The sequence below is a fragment of the Chelonia mydas genome, chromosome 12 (assembly GCF_015237465.2).
Source record: "Chelonia mydas isolate rCheMyd1 chromosome 12, rCheMyd1.pri.v2, whole genome shotgun sequence".
NCBI classification, from domain to species: Eukaryota; Metazoa; Chordata; order Testudines; family Cheloniidae; genus Chelonia; species Chelonia mydas.
Window position 1 is genome coordinate 30,047,869 of NC_051252.2, and position 19,394 is coordinate 30,067,262.

General features: G+C 39.2%; 1 protein-coding gene across 12 annotated transcripts in view; it reads left to right on the forward strand.

Moving 5' to 3' along the window:
* WWOX (WW domain containing oxidoreductase) overlaps positions 1 to 19,394 on the forward strand; it is a 675,021-nt gene that overhangs the window by 233,553 nt on the left and 422,074 nt on the right. Inside the window, exon 9 of one of the 12 annotated variants that reach the window (XM_037877523.2) lies at positions 13,893 to 14,664. The exons of the other annotated variants lie outside the window; for them this stretch is intronic. Within the exon in view, the coding sequence (XP_037733451.1) occupies positions 13,893 to 13,901 (9 nt within the window). The 3' untranslated portion in view covers positions 13,902 to 14,664. Of the gene's footprint in view, positions 1 to 13,892; positions 14,665 to 19,394 lie in introns of those variants that run through there. 12 annotated transcript variants of the gene reach the window in all.

A 19,394-nucleotide genomic window follows, 5' to 3' on the forward strand; every position in this document is an offset into this window, starting at 1 on the left:
AGAAAGGATGCTAGATATAATGTAAAGATATTCACTGACTCTGTAGTCTCTCATTCTGTCAGCACCAGTTGTAGTCCAGTTAAACTAAACGGTTCAGTAATGGTTAGAAGAACTGCTTCAGATTAATTTAAATGTTATACATCAACATGGCCAAACAAAACCAGAAAAGAACCAAATGAGATACTTTGTACATGTTGAAAAAGACTTGAGGTCTTGTACTGGTTCAGTTTAAAAGTGAATTTTCTTTCCAAAAGAAATTATTTTAAGCCTAAAAAAAGTTTCTATAGTAGAGATGTCTGCCCGTTGGAGCAAAAGATTATGAATTGATTATACTATGTTACTGTTTGCATATCCTCAGATATTTCTTGTTATTCTAGTTGAGTACAACATTCAGACAGAGGTTGCCAATAAAGTTTATTGTAGGAGCTAAGTGTCAATATCTGTAGTACCCCCCGCCTAGGGTGCTTGTAATTAAAATGCCACAGATAGTCTGGGAGATGCATGAAAATTTGATGGCAAATTGATTTCAGGTTCATCTTGAAATTTGTCCTCAGCTGGACTCGATACTGCTGGCAGACATTGGATGGCTTTTGTCAAAAGGGTTTGCTGGGATGAGACAGAGGTGACTTGATCTGAATATTAAATACAGCACTCTGCTTGTGACAAATGGTTCACTTAGTACTAAAACACTCCTTTTTTTATATACACTTTATTGTCTGTGCAATGTATAGGATGCCATCATTCAGGTCTATTTTACACAGAAAAATAAGTTATTTAAAAGTAATTGGGCATATGAAAGAGCAGATTTAGAGATACCAGCTTCTAATCTCAATATAGATAGTAGAAACTTACAAACTCTCTAAACAGCGCTAGTGCTAAGATTTAACTGAGCAGCACCAAGAAAAAATATGTTGTCAAGATAGTGTGTAGATTTAAAACTATATCTATATTCTGTGGGACTTAATTTTTTATTTAAAAAAGTAGAGAAAGCAATTAGAGCAAGTATATAGTTCTCTTGTGCACATTACTGATAGATAAGAATCTTAGTAATTTCAGTATAAACCTCTATTCATAGATTTACATTTTAGGAGTAAACTTCTGCTCATAGTAGACACTTTAAACAAAGTCTCATGATGAGAGTAAATTATATTTTATGAAATATGAAAATAAGTTTAGCTCTGTTTTCAAAAAACAATTTGTTTGGGTGTATATGTTCTTATATACTGTGTCCCAAGACTGTAACATCTCTTTATCAGGGTTAATCTGGGATTTTTTTTTTAAGGTAGTTTCTCATGCTTGTTTAGGGCCTGCTTATGCTCATCCTTCAAACAAACAAAACCTGAATAACAAACATTACAGGATTTTTTGAGGGGTGTGTGTGGAGAGTTGTAGTGGGGTTCTCTGTGCTGAAGCAAGAGCAGGAAGGATTGTTGGAGAAAAGGAGGGAGTGGGGAGGAATGTAGGAACGGAGTAAATGAGAAGAGGAAGGGAAGGGGGTAAGTAGTAGCATATGGGCAGGGAGAAGAAAATTGGACAGCTGTAGTATTCCACTGGTCGGAGAAAGGCAGGATGAAGAGGGATCAACAGCCAAGAGTAACACACACATGGCAGGTGGGGAAATAGGTTGAGGGTGAAGTCTTGGCTCCACTAAAGTCAATGGGAATTTTGCCTTTGACTTAATTGGGGGTAGGATTTTATCCTCAGAATTGGAGCATCAGAGTTGAGTGAGTGATGATGGCAAGTGACTGTGAAGTCTTCTCCTGGCTGCTTTTATTTTTCTCCGTATGGAAGAGGTCCAGGCTTGATCACTCCCATTTGGACTTACACAACATTTCACTCTTTCCCTATCCACGGTATATTGTTATATTACTGTGAGAGAGCAGAGGGAGTGAGGGAGCTGCCTGGAGCAGGCTTGCTAAATGAGCTAAATAGAGACACCTGGCGCAGGGAGGTAACCAAAAGCTGTTAGTTCCTTGAAAAGAGCTGAAGCAATCATTTGAGAGAGCTGACTCTGGAAGTCTACAGGGGAGTCAGTTCTGAGCAGGACAGCTGAAAGCTGAACCTGAGGTGGGTCACCCCGAAGAACTCAGGAAAAAGACTAGATGAAGGAACCCTTTTGCTCACCCAGGCTCTGAGGGAAGAGCCATGCCTTGGCACTCTGCTTTTTACTTTTGAGTTACCATCTGAATAAACTCATACCCCTATAAGGGAGGTAATTGGACAAGCATGTGTGTGTAGTCTCTGTAAAAGGGCCTGGAAGAGGGAGAATACAGGGCAGGGCAGAGCAGAGCAGAGGCACCTTGACCACAAGAGGACATGTGGGCAGCCAATTACATGCAAACAACCGCACCAAAAAGGACTTATGTTGCAAAGTCAAGCACTCACAAACTAGGAGGTGCCAACATTAAGATTTCCCATATAGCATTAATTCACCACCTTTTTTTCATAATGATACAGTCTTTAATTACATAATCTGAATATTTTTCCACAGTACCACACCTCATTCAGGTCACAGGGTGAATGGTGCTCAATGAATGAATCAGGTTTTGTATAGGGTATGGACCTGATGTGTATAGGGTACCTGCTTCATTTGTTTCAGTCTCCCTCCCTGCTCTCAGTTCTGATGCCTGGTACTTGGTATGACAGTGGCCTGAATCAGCTGGGAGCAGCAATTGTTGGGGAGAAACCTCTTCAGTCCCTGCAGTCCTGGGTTGGAGCATGCTCAGTATGGATGGAATTGTCACAGAATTTAGCTGCCAAACTCTAACAAGTCTCCACTGAACATGTGCAGGTTTTGGTTTTTTTTCATGGCTTATAACTTTGCGAAATTTAGACAGAATTTCATGGGGATAAAGGAGGTACATCGCTGACACCAATGTGATCCCCTGGCCAAATTTCAAGCCTTTGCTCTAAAACACAGAGGCACTAGAGATACTCAATTAAACAATTGTATGAATATATTTTTAACATAGACAAAACAACATATTTTCCCTGCACATCATCTTAGAAATGGTTGTTCCATTTTTTGCTGAAACTTAAAAAAAAAAAAAAAAAAAAAAATCAGCCTTAAGATATCTGGCCTGGAACACTTCAGCCCAAACCATTTAAAAATTGGCAAAGTATTAAGCAACTGAAAACAGGGTCTTATAACTGAAAGTGTCTGGCAACCTTAACTATAGGTTACTACTTATTCTGCGTATAATATCAACTGACTATTCTGTTTCAGAGACCAAAATTCAGGTGAAATTATGCTGTTAAGCGTAATTTAAACAGCATTTTCTTAACACAGCTTTCCATCTAAATAATGCCAGAAATTGTCTCTTTGGGGCTTTAGAGCTGTAAGTTTAGGGCTGTTTCCTATTTTACCCACTGGCTGAACTGATCTGTGGGAAATTGAGAACTGCACAATAGTGACATGAGGATTCACTTTATTTTATTTTGATTTTTTTTTAAATACACATACTAGGATTGCCCATCCCAAGCTCTTGGCAACTCTCCCAATATTTAAAATAAAATAAGTCAGCAATTGCACTGGAACGAGGGAGAGCGTGTCTCTTAGGTGACCCAGTTCTATACTTAAGTAACTGATCTTATTTCAGATGGTCAGTTTATTTCCTCCTTTTGTGACACTGGTGATATTGTGTTTTTATTTCCAGCTAAGGTTGATTTGTTCACTTTGTAAATATTATATGGTACAGAAGTCTTTATTTTTTCATATAATCCTTGTTTACAAAGTCAATACAATCAGCTTGAAAATATGTAGCAAACATTGCAGTATATTAGAATCTTGTGTATTGTGTTTGCTGTAGGTACAAATTCAATATAGCGACTCTCCAAAAATTGACATGTCAAGTAATGTATCAACTTCTGGTATATTACTTTTTTCTCATCCTATTACTACTTATCAAAAATAACTCACCACCCACATTTTTCTTCTCATTACGAGCCAGAACTGTAAGATATACTGAGTACTATCCAGTCCTACAGGTCTCAATGGGATCTGACAATGCTCAGCATCCTTGCAGGAGGTAACCTGGATGTAGCAACATTGTATCCTAAAATCACACAAAGGCATCTTTGTGATTTCATTCAAGGAGATCATTCCTTACGTTTTTTGGGGGTGGGGAATCCATTTCAATACCAAAATATTTTAAAGAATAAATGTAAATAAAATGAGTCTGTTGAATGTATACAATATATATTTGAAATGTTTTCTATTACTATATAAACACAATTTCATTTATGCTAAAAATCAGATGTAACTCAATCTTTTCTTTAACTCATGAATTATCACATCTTATTTCAAATAGCAGAGAAATGGATTGGGCATTTGACTGGGACTCGGGAGACCAGAGTTCTATTCCCAACTCTGCAATTAGCCCTGTTGGGTGACCTAGGGCTTGAAGTTTTAGTTGTGCAAGCCACTGTTTTCCTTTGTTCTTCACTGCCCCAACATGGTGGGTCATGTGCAGCATTTCTTGTCAAACCCAAAGAGCTGTCACCATATTTGATCAGTGGCTGTAATATAGTGGAATTTGGTGTTCTTGAATTATGAATATGAAGGTGCCTTATCACACACATGCCACTGAACAGCACAATTTCTAATATTTCAATTTAATCAGCAGTCTTTCCTGAGCTTCACCAGTGAAACCCAGAATTGGAGAATCCAAAAATAGCATCTGTGGATACATAGCACAATTCTGCTGGTTGCTCCAGTGAGTCAAGGGTCTCTACTGAAGCTGTGCCTTGGCTAGCCTGCACCGGTGGTCTACGGGCCAAATCCGGACCACCAGATGCTTTTGAATGGACCCCGAAATATTTTTATGTACTTATCATTGTTGTTTTTTATTACTATTATTTTCTCTGGAGTCTGGACCTTGACTATACCTTGACCAAGAAATTTGGACCTTGACTAAAAATAATTGATGATCTGTGCTGTAGCCCATGCTGCACTGTCTTCGCTCTACATGCTAGAGTGACTCAACATAGCTTGGGTAGCCTAGCCTGTGCACCGCTTTTGCAGCAGATGCATACTGGTGTTCTTGATGGGTGGAAACAGACTTAATAACAAAGTTCTCATCTATTTTGGGTCTCATCAGAAAGCTTACATGAAACTGGCTGATATAACAGTTGTGTGGAACATCTGAGTGACTGCTAAATTGATCAAAGGGGCATGTAACCCTGGTCTACTGTAGCCTTTTGCAGCTTTTGCACTTCCACAGAAATGCTGTGTAGCCTAACTACATATTGATGTTTTGATGCTCTTCTTGGGGCCATTGAAAATCATATGACATTTTGTAAAAATCCAAGGGGATCTCAGCCCCATCCACACTGGAAATTTCCAGGGAGAGTGGGGGGGAATTAAATAAGGAAAGCAGCAGGTGGAACTTCAGAGCTTCAATGGGAATGGATAACCTCTTGGAGTGCAGAGCTTAGGAAGCAAGGAACAGCATTGTCAGGCAGCAGGAGGGAGGACTGAAGCAGAGAGGCAAGAGTCTGGTGAGGAACACGTGTGTGAGCATGCTGTCATTGACAGACAGAGGCTGTCTGCCTTTGTAGCACATCATGCATGATCTGTAAGTGCCTACATGGGGAGAACATTTCTGATAGCAGAGGGCTCTTTTGCATCCGAAGATTCAATGGCTGGAATCTGGACAGATTAAGAATAGAAATAAGATCCCTGGTTTTAATAGTGAGGGTAATTAACCATTGGAACTGCTTACCAAGGGTTGTGATAGACTCTCCAACACTTGAAATCTTTACGTTAAGAGTGAACATCTGCTCTAACTCAACCAGAATTGGCCTGGATGCAGGAATCACTAGGTGGAAGTCTATGGGCTCTGTTATGCAGGAGGTCAGATGAGATGATCCTGATGGACAGTCCCTTCTGGGCTTACAGTCTATGTATTAAAATATCATCCCAGTAGAGTAATAGTATGTCCAAAACCAAACCAGACTTAAATTGTTTCCTCGGGGAAGAGCAGACTTCTAGTAGCTTTAGCTACTTCTTTCTTATTGTTCCAGTAGTTCTGTCTGAATTTTTTTTTTAAAAGTCACGTTTAAAAATCTGATTTGATATTTTTGCTAAGTTCCTCTGTGTGGCTATTTTCAGTCTGACTCCTGAACCAGAGCCCAAAGGCTGAAAATTTACTATGCTTATGCCGTCTAGTAACATATGATTAGTTCATTATTCCTTGTAAATTTTTAGATTAATTATCTATCTATTATTTAGAGTACTATGTATGCTCTTTAACTTGTGCTTGTGAGGTCACATAAACGTGGGGAGGAAGGATGGTGGCAGTTAGAGCACGGGGCTGTAAATCAGGAAATCAGTGTTCAGTTTCTAGCTCTGCTGCAGCCTTTTTCTTTTTCAGTTTCCTCACTGTTTTTTATCTTTCCCACACCAAAAAGTGGGGATGAAAATACCATGAGATAGAGCTGTGGTGAGGCAGTAAAGCGCTTTGATAACTTATTAAAATTAAAGGAGTACTTGTGGCACCTTAGAGACTAACCAGTTTATTTGAGCATGAGCTTTCGTGAGCTACAGCTCACTTCATCGGATGCATGCATAGCTATGCATCCGATGAAGTGAGCTGTAGCTCACGAAAGCTCATGCTCAAATAAACTGGTTAGTCTCTAAGGTGCCACAAGTACTCCTTTTCTTTTTACGAATACAGACTAACACGGCTGTTACTCTGAAACCTGTTATTAAAATTACAGGCTTATGAGTCAACTTTCAAAAACTTCTGTAGCATTTTTGAAAACCTGCCTCCTATATTACCCTGACGTACTCAATTGACAAAAGCGGCAAAGAGTCCTGTGGCCCCTTATAGACTAACAGACGTATTGGAGCATAAGCTTTCGTGGGTGAATACCCACTTTGTCGGATGCAGGTAGTGGAAGTTTCCAGAGGCAGGTATAAATATGCAAGCAAGAATCAAGCTAGGGATAATGAGGTTAGTTCAATCAGGGAGGATGAGGCCCTCTTCTAGCAGTTGAGGTGTGATCACCAAGGGAGGAGAAACTGCTTTTGTAGTTGGCTAGCCAGTCACAGTCTTTGTTTAATCCTGAGCTGATGGTGTCAAATTTTCAAATGAACTGAAACTCAGCAGTTTCTCTTTGAAGTCTGGTCCTGAAGTTTTTTTGCTGCAGGATGGCTACCTTTAAATCTGCTATTGTGTGTCCAGGGAGGTTGAAGTGTTCTCCTACAGGTTTTTGTATATTGCCATTCCTAATGTCTGATTTGTGTCCATTTATCCTTTTACGTAGGGACTGTCCAGTTTGGCAAGTTACAGCTTAAAATTCAATTGGCAAGTTACAGCTTAAAATTCTTTAGTCCCAATAAGTGTTTAAAAATAAATTAACATAAAGTCTCGCATGATTTTCTCAATCATATCCTGTTTCCCTCAGTAAATGTTTGCACACATTCCTGTAATGACATTTGTGATTCTTTTCTACAGAACAGCAATAATTAATCTATCCAGTGCTCTTTGAATACAATCTCGCTATTCTGTGTACAATGTCATTTCTATCTGTGAGCCCCTCCCTTCCTTCAAAAGCTATTACATGACCTCCAGATCTCTCTTAGACTCCATGTATTACCATTAGAAGACATCCACACTGGGAAATCATTCTGTTCCTGTTGTTGATTAATATTTTATCAGCCACGAGAGGAAATGGTATTCTTTAGCAACACTAATAAGTAATTGAGCAGATGAGATGCCCCTGCTAGCTTTGGTAAAGGGGTATGTAGAGGTTATAAAAGAAGAGCTTAGACGAGACTTAGGATAATAAAGTGAAAAAATTCAGAAGAAAATATTGTCTATAGTGAAAATCCAGTAACAGCATCAGCAGAAAATAAACAGCAATCATCTTTCTTAAACAATAGCTTGCCAAAAACAGTAGTTAAAAAAGTACATCTTGCTCAAATAGGTGTGTGTTTGTTTTAACAAAAGTACTTGCTTTAAGTCTTCCAAGAAAGTTTAGAATGATTCAATGAAAACTACATACTATAGACAGTAAAAATTGAGGAGTGCTTAATACACAGGTTGTTCAAAGGCTTCTTTCAGCTCTTTCTTGATAACATCAGTAGTTAGAATAGGAAAATTCTGGAATAGAAATTCACACATTTACTAACTACTCTTCTGGGTGGATAATTCTGTCAAGAAACATAATGATTGGCTGATGTGCAAAGCACATCTGTTTGAAAGTTTCATTTCACTTTAATAGACTTTCCTGGGCTACCTACTACAATGTGGATAGAAAATGTTGTCTTAAAGATATGTCTATACTGCAGCTGAGAGCAAGTCTCCTAGCCCAGGTAGACAGATTCAAGCAAGCACTCTATAAATAGCAATCTGGGTGTTCTGGCTCCAGCAGAAGCTCCAGCTCTCATGCCCACCTGACCCTCTAGGCTTGAGAGCCTGAGCTCCAGAATTAGTCAGAATGTCCACAGTCCTATTTTTAGGATGCTACCTGAAACCCCGCTAGCATGAGTCTGACTACCTGGACTGGGAGGCTCCCTCCCAGATGCAGTGTAGACATATGCAAAGGGCTCTGTTATACCACAGGCTCACATAGCTGTATAATAACATTGCATTGGTCAATGTTCTACTCTGGTAATGGAGAAAGATAAGTGCCCATGTTAAATTCTTTTAGAACTGGGAGTAGCCTTTGGTACCATTGACCAAGAAAGGCTAACAACATACTATGGATCCAGAGAGGAGTTGATTGGGTCAGTTGTGAGTCTGGGCTCCTTTGTTTCCATTATGAGACTTCCAAGAGGGGGTATACTATCCAATTGCACATCTGTCCGGAGGGCTCTTTAATTTGCAGTACCACAGGGTTATATGCTCTTGGACCTCCTAATCAGTGTGTATGTGAGGATACTAGGATATATGGATTAACATTATGCATCTTGGTGTTTGTCAGAAGAAATGTGAAGGGTTCATAAGAGATCACTGTTATGGGAAACTGGTCAATGATTGTCAGATCACAGGCAGAGTAGGGCCAATGGGTTTTGAGATGTATTTTAAGCAGGGGTAGGGGTTGGTGAGACACAGGGAAATGGCTAGAATGCTTTACATCAGTGGCTCCCAACCTTTCCAGACTATGGAACCCCTTTGAGGAGTCTGATTTGTCTTGCGTACCCCCAAGTTTCACCTCACTTAAAAACTACTCGCTTACAAAAACAGACATAAAAATACACAGACACACTATTACTGAACAATTGCTTACTATCCCATTTTTACCATATAATTATAAGATAAATCAATTGGAATATAAATATTGTACTTACATTTTAGTGTATAGTATATAGAGCAGTATAAACAAGTCATTGTATGAAATTTTAGTTTGTACTGACATCACTAGTGCTTTTTATGTAGCCTGTTGTAAAACTAGGCCAATAGCTAGATGCATTGAGTATGCCTTGGAAGACCTCTGCATACCCCCAGTTGGTGTAGTGGCAGCAAAATGTATAATTATGATTCTATTTTTTAAAAATTATACAGAAGAATGAGGTCATGCATCTGACACTAGCAGCAGAGTTGCGAGACTGTGACACCACCACTGGTTTGGAGGAAGTTGAGTGTTGCTGGGCTGAGTGAATGGATAAAAAGGGGGTAGAAGAGTCATATACTAGAGCAAAATAGCAAGCAGGGTGAGAAACCATAAGATAAATTGTATGGAACAAAACGAGAAGAGCTATAAGGATGAAGGGAACCTTCAAGAAAAATCACTTAGGGTCTAAATTTTGTTCACATTGAATGGAAGAATTTTATTGCTTTTATTGTAGGGGATATTCTTATGGAAAACCTTAGCAACAAAGCCAGGATGTTGACACCATAATTTTAGGGCTGTGTTCCTCTAAGTCATGTATTAATGATTGTCTTTTTAATATTCAGGGAAACCCCTAAATTCATGGTTTTCCATTCCATATTCAGTACTGGGACTGAGGACTGAACATTTAACCTTACCAGATACCACTTTTAAAAATTAGATTTTAGACCTCGGTGGTTTTGTATTGTCCCCAAAACAAATGAGGACACTGAGGCCCAAATTCTGTAGTCTGTGACTCTTCCCTAGTAGTTTTGCCTGAATAAAGGCCTCATTAGACCTGAAGCTACTTACTGTAGACTTTTAAAAAACTACAAGATTTTATAGAAGTGTTGAACAGGAAATACAAGATAATGGATTTACTATCTAATTAGATAATGTATGTAAAATGTCTTGTATATGAAGTGTTATATAGAGACTAAGAATTGTTATTCCTGTATGGTATTTACTCCTAAAAGTAGAATTGGTGTGTACATTGCTACTTTGTATCTTCATGCCATCTTTAATGCTAAAATGAACTTCATGAATTAGAGGATCTAATTCACCAGAATTTATTATTATTATTATTTTATTTTATTATATTATTATTTCTTTAGCATTAAGCCTCTGTAATTAGCATCTTAAACCCAAGTGACATTGGTGATCTTTATATCAAAGTAAAATCTTCCATTAACTATGTAATATATAATAGGCAGGAGCTAGTTTTGCTACTAGATTCAAAACTGAAACAGGTTCGTTTAATGTGATAAGTGATACAGTCTTGCTTGTGAGTTGATCTGATTCCTTTGGGTTTTAACACAGAGAAAGCTTTGGATATCAACGTGGACAAAAAAACAGAGGGTTTATTCTTCGTTTCCTCACAACATGTTTGAAATATTAATAGGCCATATATTTTATTCCAGTTTCAAAAACAATCACATCAAGCTAATTGTCATGCCACTTTGCTCCTTCGAAGCTGGTAGCCGGACATGTTCTGAATTACATGTGTGACCTCAACACAGCAAGCCTTCTCCCGAGGCAAGGTTTGAAGCAGGAAACATGGGTACTAATCAACGGAGTCTTTCTAATGAATATTTATCAATGTTCCTATCTGTTTTTTCATAAAATGCTATTTTTATTTTATATTTATTTTAAAATATTGAAATTTAAATCTCTTAAACTAAACATGCTTGGAGTTGTTTTATCTGAACATTTAGCCTAATGGAAAACATATTCAGATGTACCAATAAATTATTACTCTCCAATGCAGGTAAATGCAGGCTACAATATTGATATGCATTCTTTTGTTGGAATGAATGCACTGTGGCATAGGCTGGCAGGAACTAGAAACTGTTATTCCTGTAGTAATGGAAACTAGAAATGACATCTCCCCTTCCCCTAATTATGATAATATGACAGATGACGTGTTTATGCAAGTGCAAAACCTTAATTTTCCATTCCTCTCTCTGGGCTCAATTATACCTCCCACTGCATAGGTGCACTAGACTGATGAGAGGCCACAGGGAGCCTTCCCCCTCCCCCCAACACTCTGAGCCCCTACACCTAATGTATCTACAAAGGGTGCGAGCAACATCTAGTCCAAGCATTTGGACTAACCAGGGGAGCACAGCCAGCACTGCTGAGGGCATGAGCAGCCTCATTTTAACTCCACCGGGATGTTGGGCAGTAGCGCTGTGGGGAGTGCTGATTACACCTTTGTACTAGGTGCAGCAGTGGGTACACCCCGGCTCGTTTTCCCCACCACAGAGTGCCTTTTCCAGCTTTCTGCGCAGAGATTCTGAGCTGTCCTCTTCCTTACAAGCATAGCTTAGCCTCACAAGGCATATTTGAGCCTTCTATCTTAATGACTCTCCTGACCTTCTATCTTAATGACTCTCCTGACCCTAAGAGGTTGAGGTAGATCTGTGAACACCTAATTGGTCTGAATGAAGGCCTTGAGTGCTCAGCCATCCTTTTATATTGCTTTGCTCTATTACTGCTTCCCTTCACTGATCTAGCTATGTTTATTTGCCGCTGATAGGAGATACTCAGAGTGCCGAACAGACTTATTTATCCTTTCTTTTCCCATCAACTCCTTCAGACTTGTCTCTTCATTGAGCTAGGCAGTTCTCCCTTTTCTTATAATAATTAGAGGTGGGCCTCAACTGCCAAATTCAGCCTTTCTCAAAGATCAGAGAGGAAGGAGGTTATGTTTGGATCTGCAGTTTAAGTTTGGGCCTGTTTCAAATAAAAATGGGTAATGAGGTGTTGCGTTAGCACATCTTTCAGAAGTATGTGCTGCAGATTGCCTGATCTTATGGTGAGACTGCAGTTAATTTCATTAGTCTAAGTGTAATTACATTACACACAGAGGAAGCAGTCTCAGATTTCATGGCCGGTTCTGTTTTTCCTCCAGTATGCCACAGCCTTCATAATTCTAAATATTTATTTTAGTTTGGTTTATATATTTAAAAATATAATAATTTGATCACTTTCTGCAGTGATCTGTGAATGGTCCAGTGAAGAGTTAGACACAAGGTGGCTCATGGGTTTAACAGTTGTGCTGCTTACAGATAGAACCTTTTGTTTCTTCTTCTGTTGTTTGTTACCTTTTCTCTTTGTCATTATCAATATATGGATAATTAGCAAGTATTATTGACTGGAAAGGAATGATATTTCTAATTTTTATGGCACAGGACTGATTAGTTGTGGTTCACTCTCACACCTCTTGGGCAACGGTTGTGGTATGTGTTGGGGCTTTGGACTGGATGGCATCAGTGGCTCTCAGGAATCCATTCAGTTTAGTGTTTTATGGAGTAGAAGTATATTACAGGTGCTTCTTCCTTTTTCATGTAACTCTTCTAATACATTCTACCCCCTTTTAGGGATGTATTACACAAATATTTACGTTGTTCACCATGTATGCGTTATATATTTTTTGCCAGATGGAATTCTACTTTCCATGGAAAGCACTATTTCAAGACTCCTACAAACTTTCTGAAGGGTGTCAATTTTTTTTTCTCTAAAGTTCTAGTGGACTTGGAATGAAGACTACGTTTTTTTAATATTGTTTGAATGCTAGTTGTGATTTATTTGCACCAGTTTGGAGCTAGATTCTGAGAAGTGCTGATCACCTGTAACTCCTGTGGAAATTCGAGAGAGTTGTGGGCAATCAGACGGTGCTCTGTGCATCTCAAGAAGTGCCCCTTAATGCTATCTCTCCTATTACTAGGGGCCAAGTCATGATATCCTTATACTCCTAAGTCTGTGCACAGGCTCGTTGACTTGAATGGAACTGCTCTTTGAATTTTGTCAGGAATAAGCGTATCAAAATCTGTCCCTATGTGAATATAGTAAATATCTATCCATCTATATATATGCATACATGTTTGTGCTAATTGATATTGGACTGCTGTGAGAAGAAAGGTATAGTTCAATTTATATTAAAGACATACTATGATTTTTTTAAATAACTTTAATAGGCTTGTAGAAACCCACCCTTATCTTTTCTGTTTGTTTGCATTCTAGAGTGTTAGGAATCAGAGACTCAGGTAGTTAGTGCTCTCAGTGGTTGTTAATTATTAATGAAGACTATTGTGCAAATACCAGAGCAAAAAAAAAAAAGTTCTAAAGTTCTAATCCCTAGCCTTCAGCTGTATTATCGAAGGCTATGATTGTATCAGAGCTCATAAGCTAAGCATGGCTGGCTTGGTCAGTACTTGGTCTGGAGCTCTCCCAGGAACACCAAGATGTTATGAGTAGTGTCTGTTGCTGATTCAGTAGGTAGAATTCTTTCTCAGTCAGTACTGAACCAATGCTTTAGCATAATGCTGCTATATGCTGCTGGAGGTGATGCGATCTAAAACCCAGATCTAGACTACTTATGATCATTTGAGATCCCATTGCCTGTTTGCAAAAAATGGGGTTACTGGCTAGAGTGTTCTAGCCAATTTCCAGTTTGGGTTGTTGCATTTAGCCTACCAAATTTCCCCCCTGAAGTTTCAGCTGGGTAAGGCATGCATCATTTCAGAGAACAAGTCTCACTACATTAATGCATTCTCCCCTTTATTTCTCAGGATTCTTGAGAGAAGTTTGCACTTGAGATGGTGACTCACAAAATATGTGAGTTCAAGCCAACAGTCTACCAGGTAGAATCAACTTCACTTTGACTTTGTTTTAAAGACAGGCAGCTTTAGGCAGCTACTTTTGGGGAAAGAGAGAGTTGCCCATTTTGGTACATTTGTTAAGTTTTTGAAGAGAATAGATCGCAGAGTTTTTTTAAATTAATGTTACTCATTGAAAAACTAGGAATAGTTCACATTATATTTCCCTAGACCAAGAGCAGAAGCGCAAACTCTGCAACATCTGAACACTTCTGTCCACATTCATTTATATATTTAAAAAAAAACCCTCCCTCCCTCCAAACAGTGGAGCGACATGCAAGTGTAGGCTTGGTATGTGCACCAGTGCTATGACTGCACCATTGTAATGAAGATGAAATGACTGTAATGATGACCTTTCTGTGCCTTTGTCTATACCATGCCCTTCTCTTTAACTGAACACCTTTCAAATGAACATGTTCTGAACTCTTGAACTGTTCATTCTGTTCACTGAGCTTATTGCTCAATCTGCAGTTTATCATTATGTGTCTCCAAAGACTTCGTGTTTCCTTATATTTGACATCTAGATGGAATTTTTCATATAGTCATAAATTGGATTGTTAAGGGGCTAAATTAATCCTGTTTTTATACTAACATCTGATTTTTAGAGCTCTAATTTAGAGAGTTTTCTTTATTTGTAGGCTTTAAACTACAAGAACAAAAAACTAAAATATATTATAAGATTCTGTATTGGTGGAAGTATTTATTTCTGCTCATTTCATTTGGAATAGTACCTATGAGGTACACTTGAAAAGTTGTTTGGTCATATTTTTTCTGTATTACTATTTCTTCCCTTCTGTCTAAATAGCTGCTCTTGAGAATGAGCCAAAGCAGTGTGTTGCCAAATAAGTGGGGTAACGGTAAAAGTGAAAAGACTGTAGAAGAATGTGTATTTCCCTGTCCCATTGGGAAAGGAAATAGGAAACATGACTTACTGCTTGCAGAATATTACTCATGTATGTTGGTCACATCCTAGGTTTCACTCCCTTTAGGAGTGAGATATCAACACCGGCTGTTTACATACTCTGTTCACCAGCCAGCACCTCATGTGAAAACACAGAGTTCAATGTACTTTTGAAGGAGTGTTTCGTGTTATATGAGTGGTATAGTAGGCAATCTCCTTATTTTTGATTTGTTCATACAATTTTAAAGAGGCAGTTGAATAAAAACTAAAGACAACGTTTTTCACCATAAAATATGTGATGAATATAAATGCCATAAAGTCTGGTGTCCAGGAAATCATCATGCTGTTCTCGATTAAAATATTGCCAAGATCTTCAAAGTATCTTTATTAGTAAAGTACATTGGTGAATAATTGGAAGTTTTGGTATTAAAAGCACTTTGGAATACATATAGTGTAACAAAACAGTTTGCCATAAATAACTTACACATAATTTTTACCTTCATTTCTGCAAAAAGGTTGAGACTTGTCAGACTGTTAATAGAAGATGAAAAATCTTGAGGTATTCTTTGACCTCCTTCATGACCCTGCCTTCCTAAACTCCACCAGTGACTTGAACTCTGACTTTGAGAACAGTGAGACATAATTCTTCATCCTACTGTCATAAAAACCCCACATTCTGGTCTAGATGCATTTTTTCCCTTTTACCTATTGTCAACTAGCATTATACATAAAGGGTGAGGCTTTCAAAAGCTATGTGCCCATTGAAGTCAATGGAAAAACTCCCAGTGGAGTGAAGCCAACACTGTATATTTTTGAAAATCTCACCCACAGAACAATGAAATATAAGCTTTTTTTTTTTTTAAATATAGTGACAGGGTCAGGCAAGATGGCTACAGGAGAATGTTTGGTTTTTTTTGTTTTTGTTTTTTTTTCCCCCGGAAATAGGTCCCACAGTCGCAGGAGACTCCATCGGCCAACCTCCTCACTCTTACAGGAGAGTGTTAGAAGGCAGATATATTAGTCCCAGATTAAGCAGGTCCATTTTCCCTGGGTAAAGTAACAGAGGCAGTTCCAGAACAAGAAGGAACTTGTTGGAACAAATTCAGGCAGGCAGGCTAATTAGGATACCTGGAGCCAATTAAGAAGCTGCTAGAATCAATTAGGGCAGGCTGGCTAATCAGGGCATCTGAGTTTAAAAAGGACCTCACTTCAGTTGGTGGGGTGCGTGCGAGGAGCTGGGAGGAAGAGGCACTAGGAACTGAGAGTGAGAAGGCTTACTGCTGGAGGACTGAGGAGTACAAGCATTATCAGACACCAGGAGGAAGATCCTGTGGTGAGGATAAAGAAGGTGTTGGGAGGAGGCCATGGGGAAGTAGCCCAGGGAGTTGTAGCTGTTGCGCAGCTGTTCCAGGAGGCACTCTAGACAGCTGCATTCCACAGGGCCCTGGGCTGGAACCCGGAGTAGAGGGCAGGCCCGGGTTCCCCCCTAACGTCCCAACTCCTGATCAGACACAGGAGGAGTTGACCTGGACTGTGGGTTCCACCAGAGGGGAAGGTCTCTGGGCTGTTCCCCGAGCCACATGGTGGATCAGCAGAGACTGCGGGGATTGTTCTCCTTCCTTTTTCCCATGATGGCTAGTGATGCGGTTAGCTGAGTGAACGGCAAGTTTGAGCCACTAGCAAAAGTGGCCAAACTGAGGGCTGCCGTGAATCTCTGAGGCAAGCAAATCTGCCAATAAGCACAGGACCCACCAAGGCAGAGGAGGAACTTTTCACAATATATAATTAGTTCAATTTTCCAACATGAGCAGATTAATTACAAGTGCCAATATTAGTTTTAAGTAGTGCTAACCATAAGATCACTGAAGAAAATCAGTGGGAATATCTATTAAGAAGGTGGAAACAAAGCAAATCAAACTATGTGAGGACAAGAAAATGTTCCTCATTTGTCTCTTCCTCTGAAGCCATTTCATCCATTGTTCTGAACCATATTTGCAATATGTTGCAAGTGCCATTTGTAAACAGTCATAAATTCTTGCCAGCACTTAAGAACAACAGCCCTACAATGCAAGAAAAACCATATATACCAAGCTGATAAAAATAATTAGGAGCATGGAAAAATTCTCACATGGAGAGAGAGTGAAAAATACTGGGATTGCTTACCCTAGAAATGTATAAGATTGAACATTATGAGGTTTTTCAAAATAGTGAATGGTATACAGATTAGGAATCAGGGAAGTCTCATAATACCAGGAATTGGAAGGTGACAAATTCAAAACTTCTAAAAGGAAGAACTTTCACAAAGTGTACAGTTAGCCTGTGGAACTCATTGCCACATGATATAATTAAAGAATTTAGTAGGATTCATAAAGGGATTAGGCAAGCATATCCAGAGTAAAATAGTAAATATTGAAAAAAAACCACCATGCATTCATAGAATATCAGGGTTGGAAGGGACCTCAGGAGGTCATCTAGTCCAACCCCCTGCTCAAAGCAGGACTAATCCCCAATTTTTGCCCCAGATCCCTAAATAGCCCCCTCAAGGATTGAACTCACAATCCTGGGTTTAGCAGGCTAATGCTCAAACCACTGAGCTATCCCTCCCCCCTAAGTCCTAGAAAGGATTTAAATCATCATGCTTCGAGGCATAAAACAAATGCACATTATACAGTTAATTAAAGATTCCTTATAATTCCTCTGAAGTACCTGGTGCTGGCCACATTCAGAGACAGGATAGTGGTTTAGTCAGTGTTTCTCAACAATCGATCCATGGATTGGTGCCGGTCCCTGAGATTTCCCTGACACAGTTTAGAAAGGCAATAAGCCGGTCCCGGTTATCAAAAAGGTTGAGAAACACTGAGCTAGACCACTGGTCTAAACCAATATGACAAGACCCATCCTCCTCTGTTCATATTACTAATACCAAGAACAGTTGGTATTTTTGCTGAAATGCTCGTTAATTCATAATAGACTGCTGTCAATTTCCTGCAGGCCAGGAGATTATTACTGTTGTATCAAGAAATTATTTCTCACACAAAAGCTTGCATTAAGACACATGCTCTTCAGTTCTAAAACAATAGGAGGCCTGTCATATTACTAATATGAAACTAACTGACATCAAGGCAGTGTTTTTGCTGTTTACTACTTCCAGAGCAGCTTAATTTAAGTGGAAAGTTTAATCAAACTCAAGCTTAGAAGTTAGTTTTTGATTTGCAGCAGAACACAGTGGGTGTTCAAAGCATATGTTCTTCTTTAATCCTTCAAAGAGCTTTCAGGGAATAGCAGGCAGCATGTGATAAAATACTGTAGAGAGACACTATTAACAATTTTAAATGATTTATATGGATGATTATACTTTGTGCATTTTGGCTCACTTTGTTTCTGTGGGCTAGATTGTGCCTGTTCCTGTGCAGGTACACGAGGTTGGAAAGAGAGTGCAAAGACTTCTCCTCCCTCTCCTGCACAGGAATGAGATACAATCTAGGCCGTTGTATTCTCGGCACATAAATGAGGGAGACTCCATTCACAGATGAGGTAGAAACCCCATAGGGGTAGGGCAGGGGCAGCAATAGCGCTGTTTAGTGGAGGGATTTGGGGAAGCCATAATGCATCCTATAGAAGAGTGTTGCAAAAGTCACTGCTGTACAGTTCTCCAGAGGTCCCACAGGCATTGTGCTTGTCTAGACACAATACTTCCAGGAACTACCACAGGCTTACATTCCTTCTGCTCCACGCTCCAATCCCTAATGTGGGCAGTGTCTTAAAGCCGTAATTTCCATATTCTAGCAAATGGATCTCTGTTTTTACACATTTGTCGCTGGGTATTTTGTGATTCTGTTTAGTGAGTGGCCTTCTAACTAAATGCAGTATGTCTCGTATAGCATTGAACTAGAAGCAGGTGTGTTCAAGTGCCTCTGAAAGGGGAAAGACATAGACCTCTTAAATCATCCCTCTTGGCAGCACACTTATTCTGGTCAGGCTGATTCTCTGTTGCTGTCTTTATTTTATCATTACATTATTATTTAGCATCTTTCATTTATAGTGTGGTAGTACCTAAAGGCCTCACCAAAGGAGGGCCCTCATTGTGTCAGGTGCTGTACAACCATGTCATAAGTAATGGTTTCTGCTCCAAAGAGGTTCCAGTCTAAAAGTCAAAATATAATAGGTGGGTAAGAAAAAACAAATCGTATGAACAAATCGAAAATAAGGAGATTGCCTACTATACCACTCATATAACATGAAACACTCCTTCAAAAGTACATTGAACTCTGTGTTTTCACATGAGGTGCTGGCTGGTGAACAGAGTATGTAAACAGCAAATACACTTTTGTCCTCGTGGGTGGATGTGCCCGGGGACTGTGTGGCTGTGATTATTTCAGATGCAGGAAGCATTCAGAGCTCAGGAGACTGGAAAGTACTTCCAGTGCATATTTAAAAGACAACTGTGCTGGGCAGTTTTAACTCTCTATTTATACCATGACATTTAATGTGCACTTCCAATATTTCCTGCATTA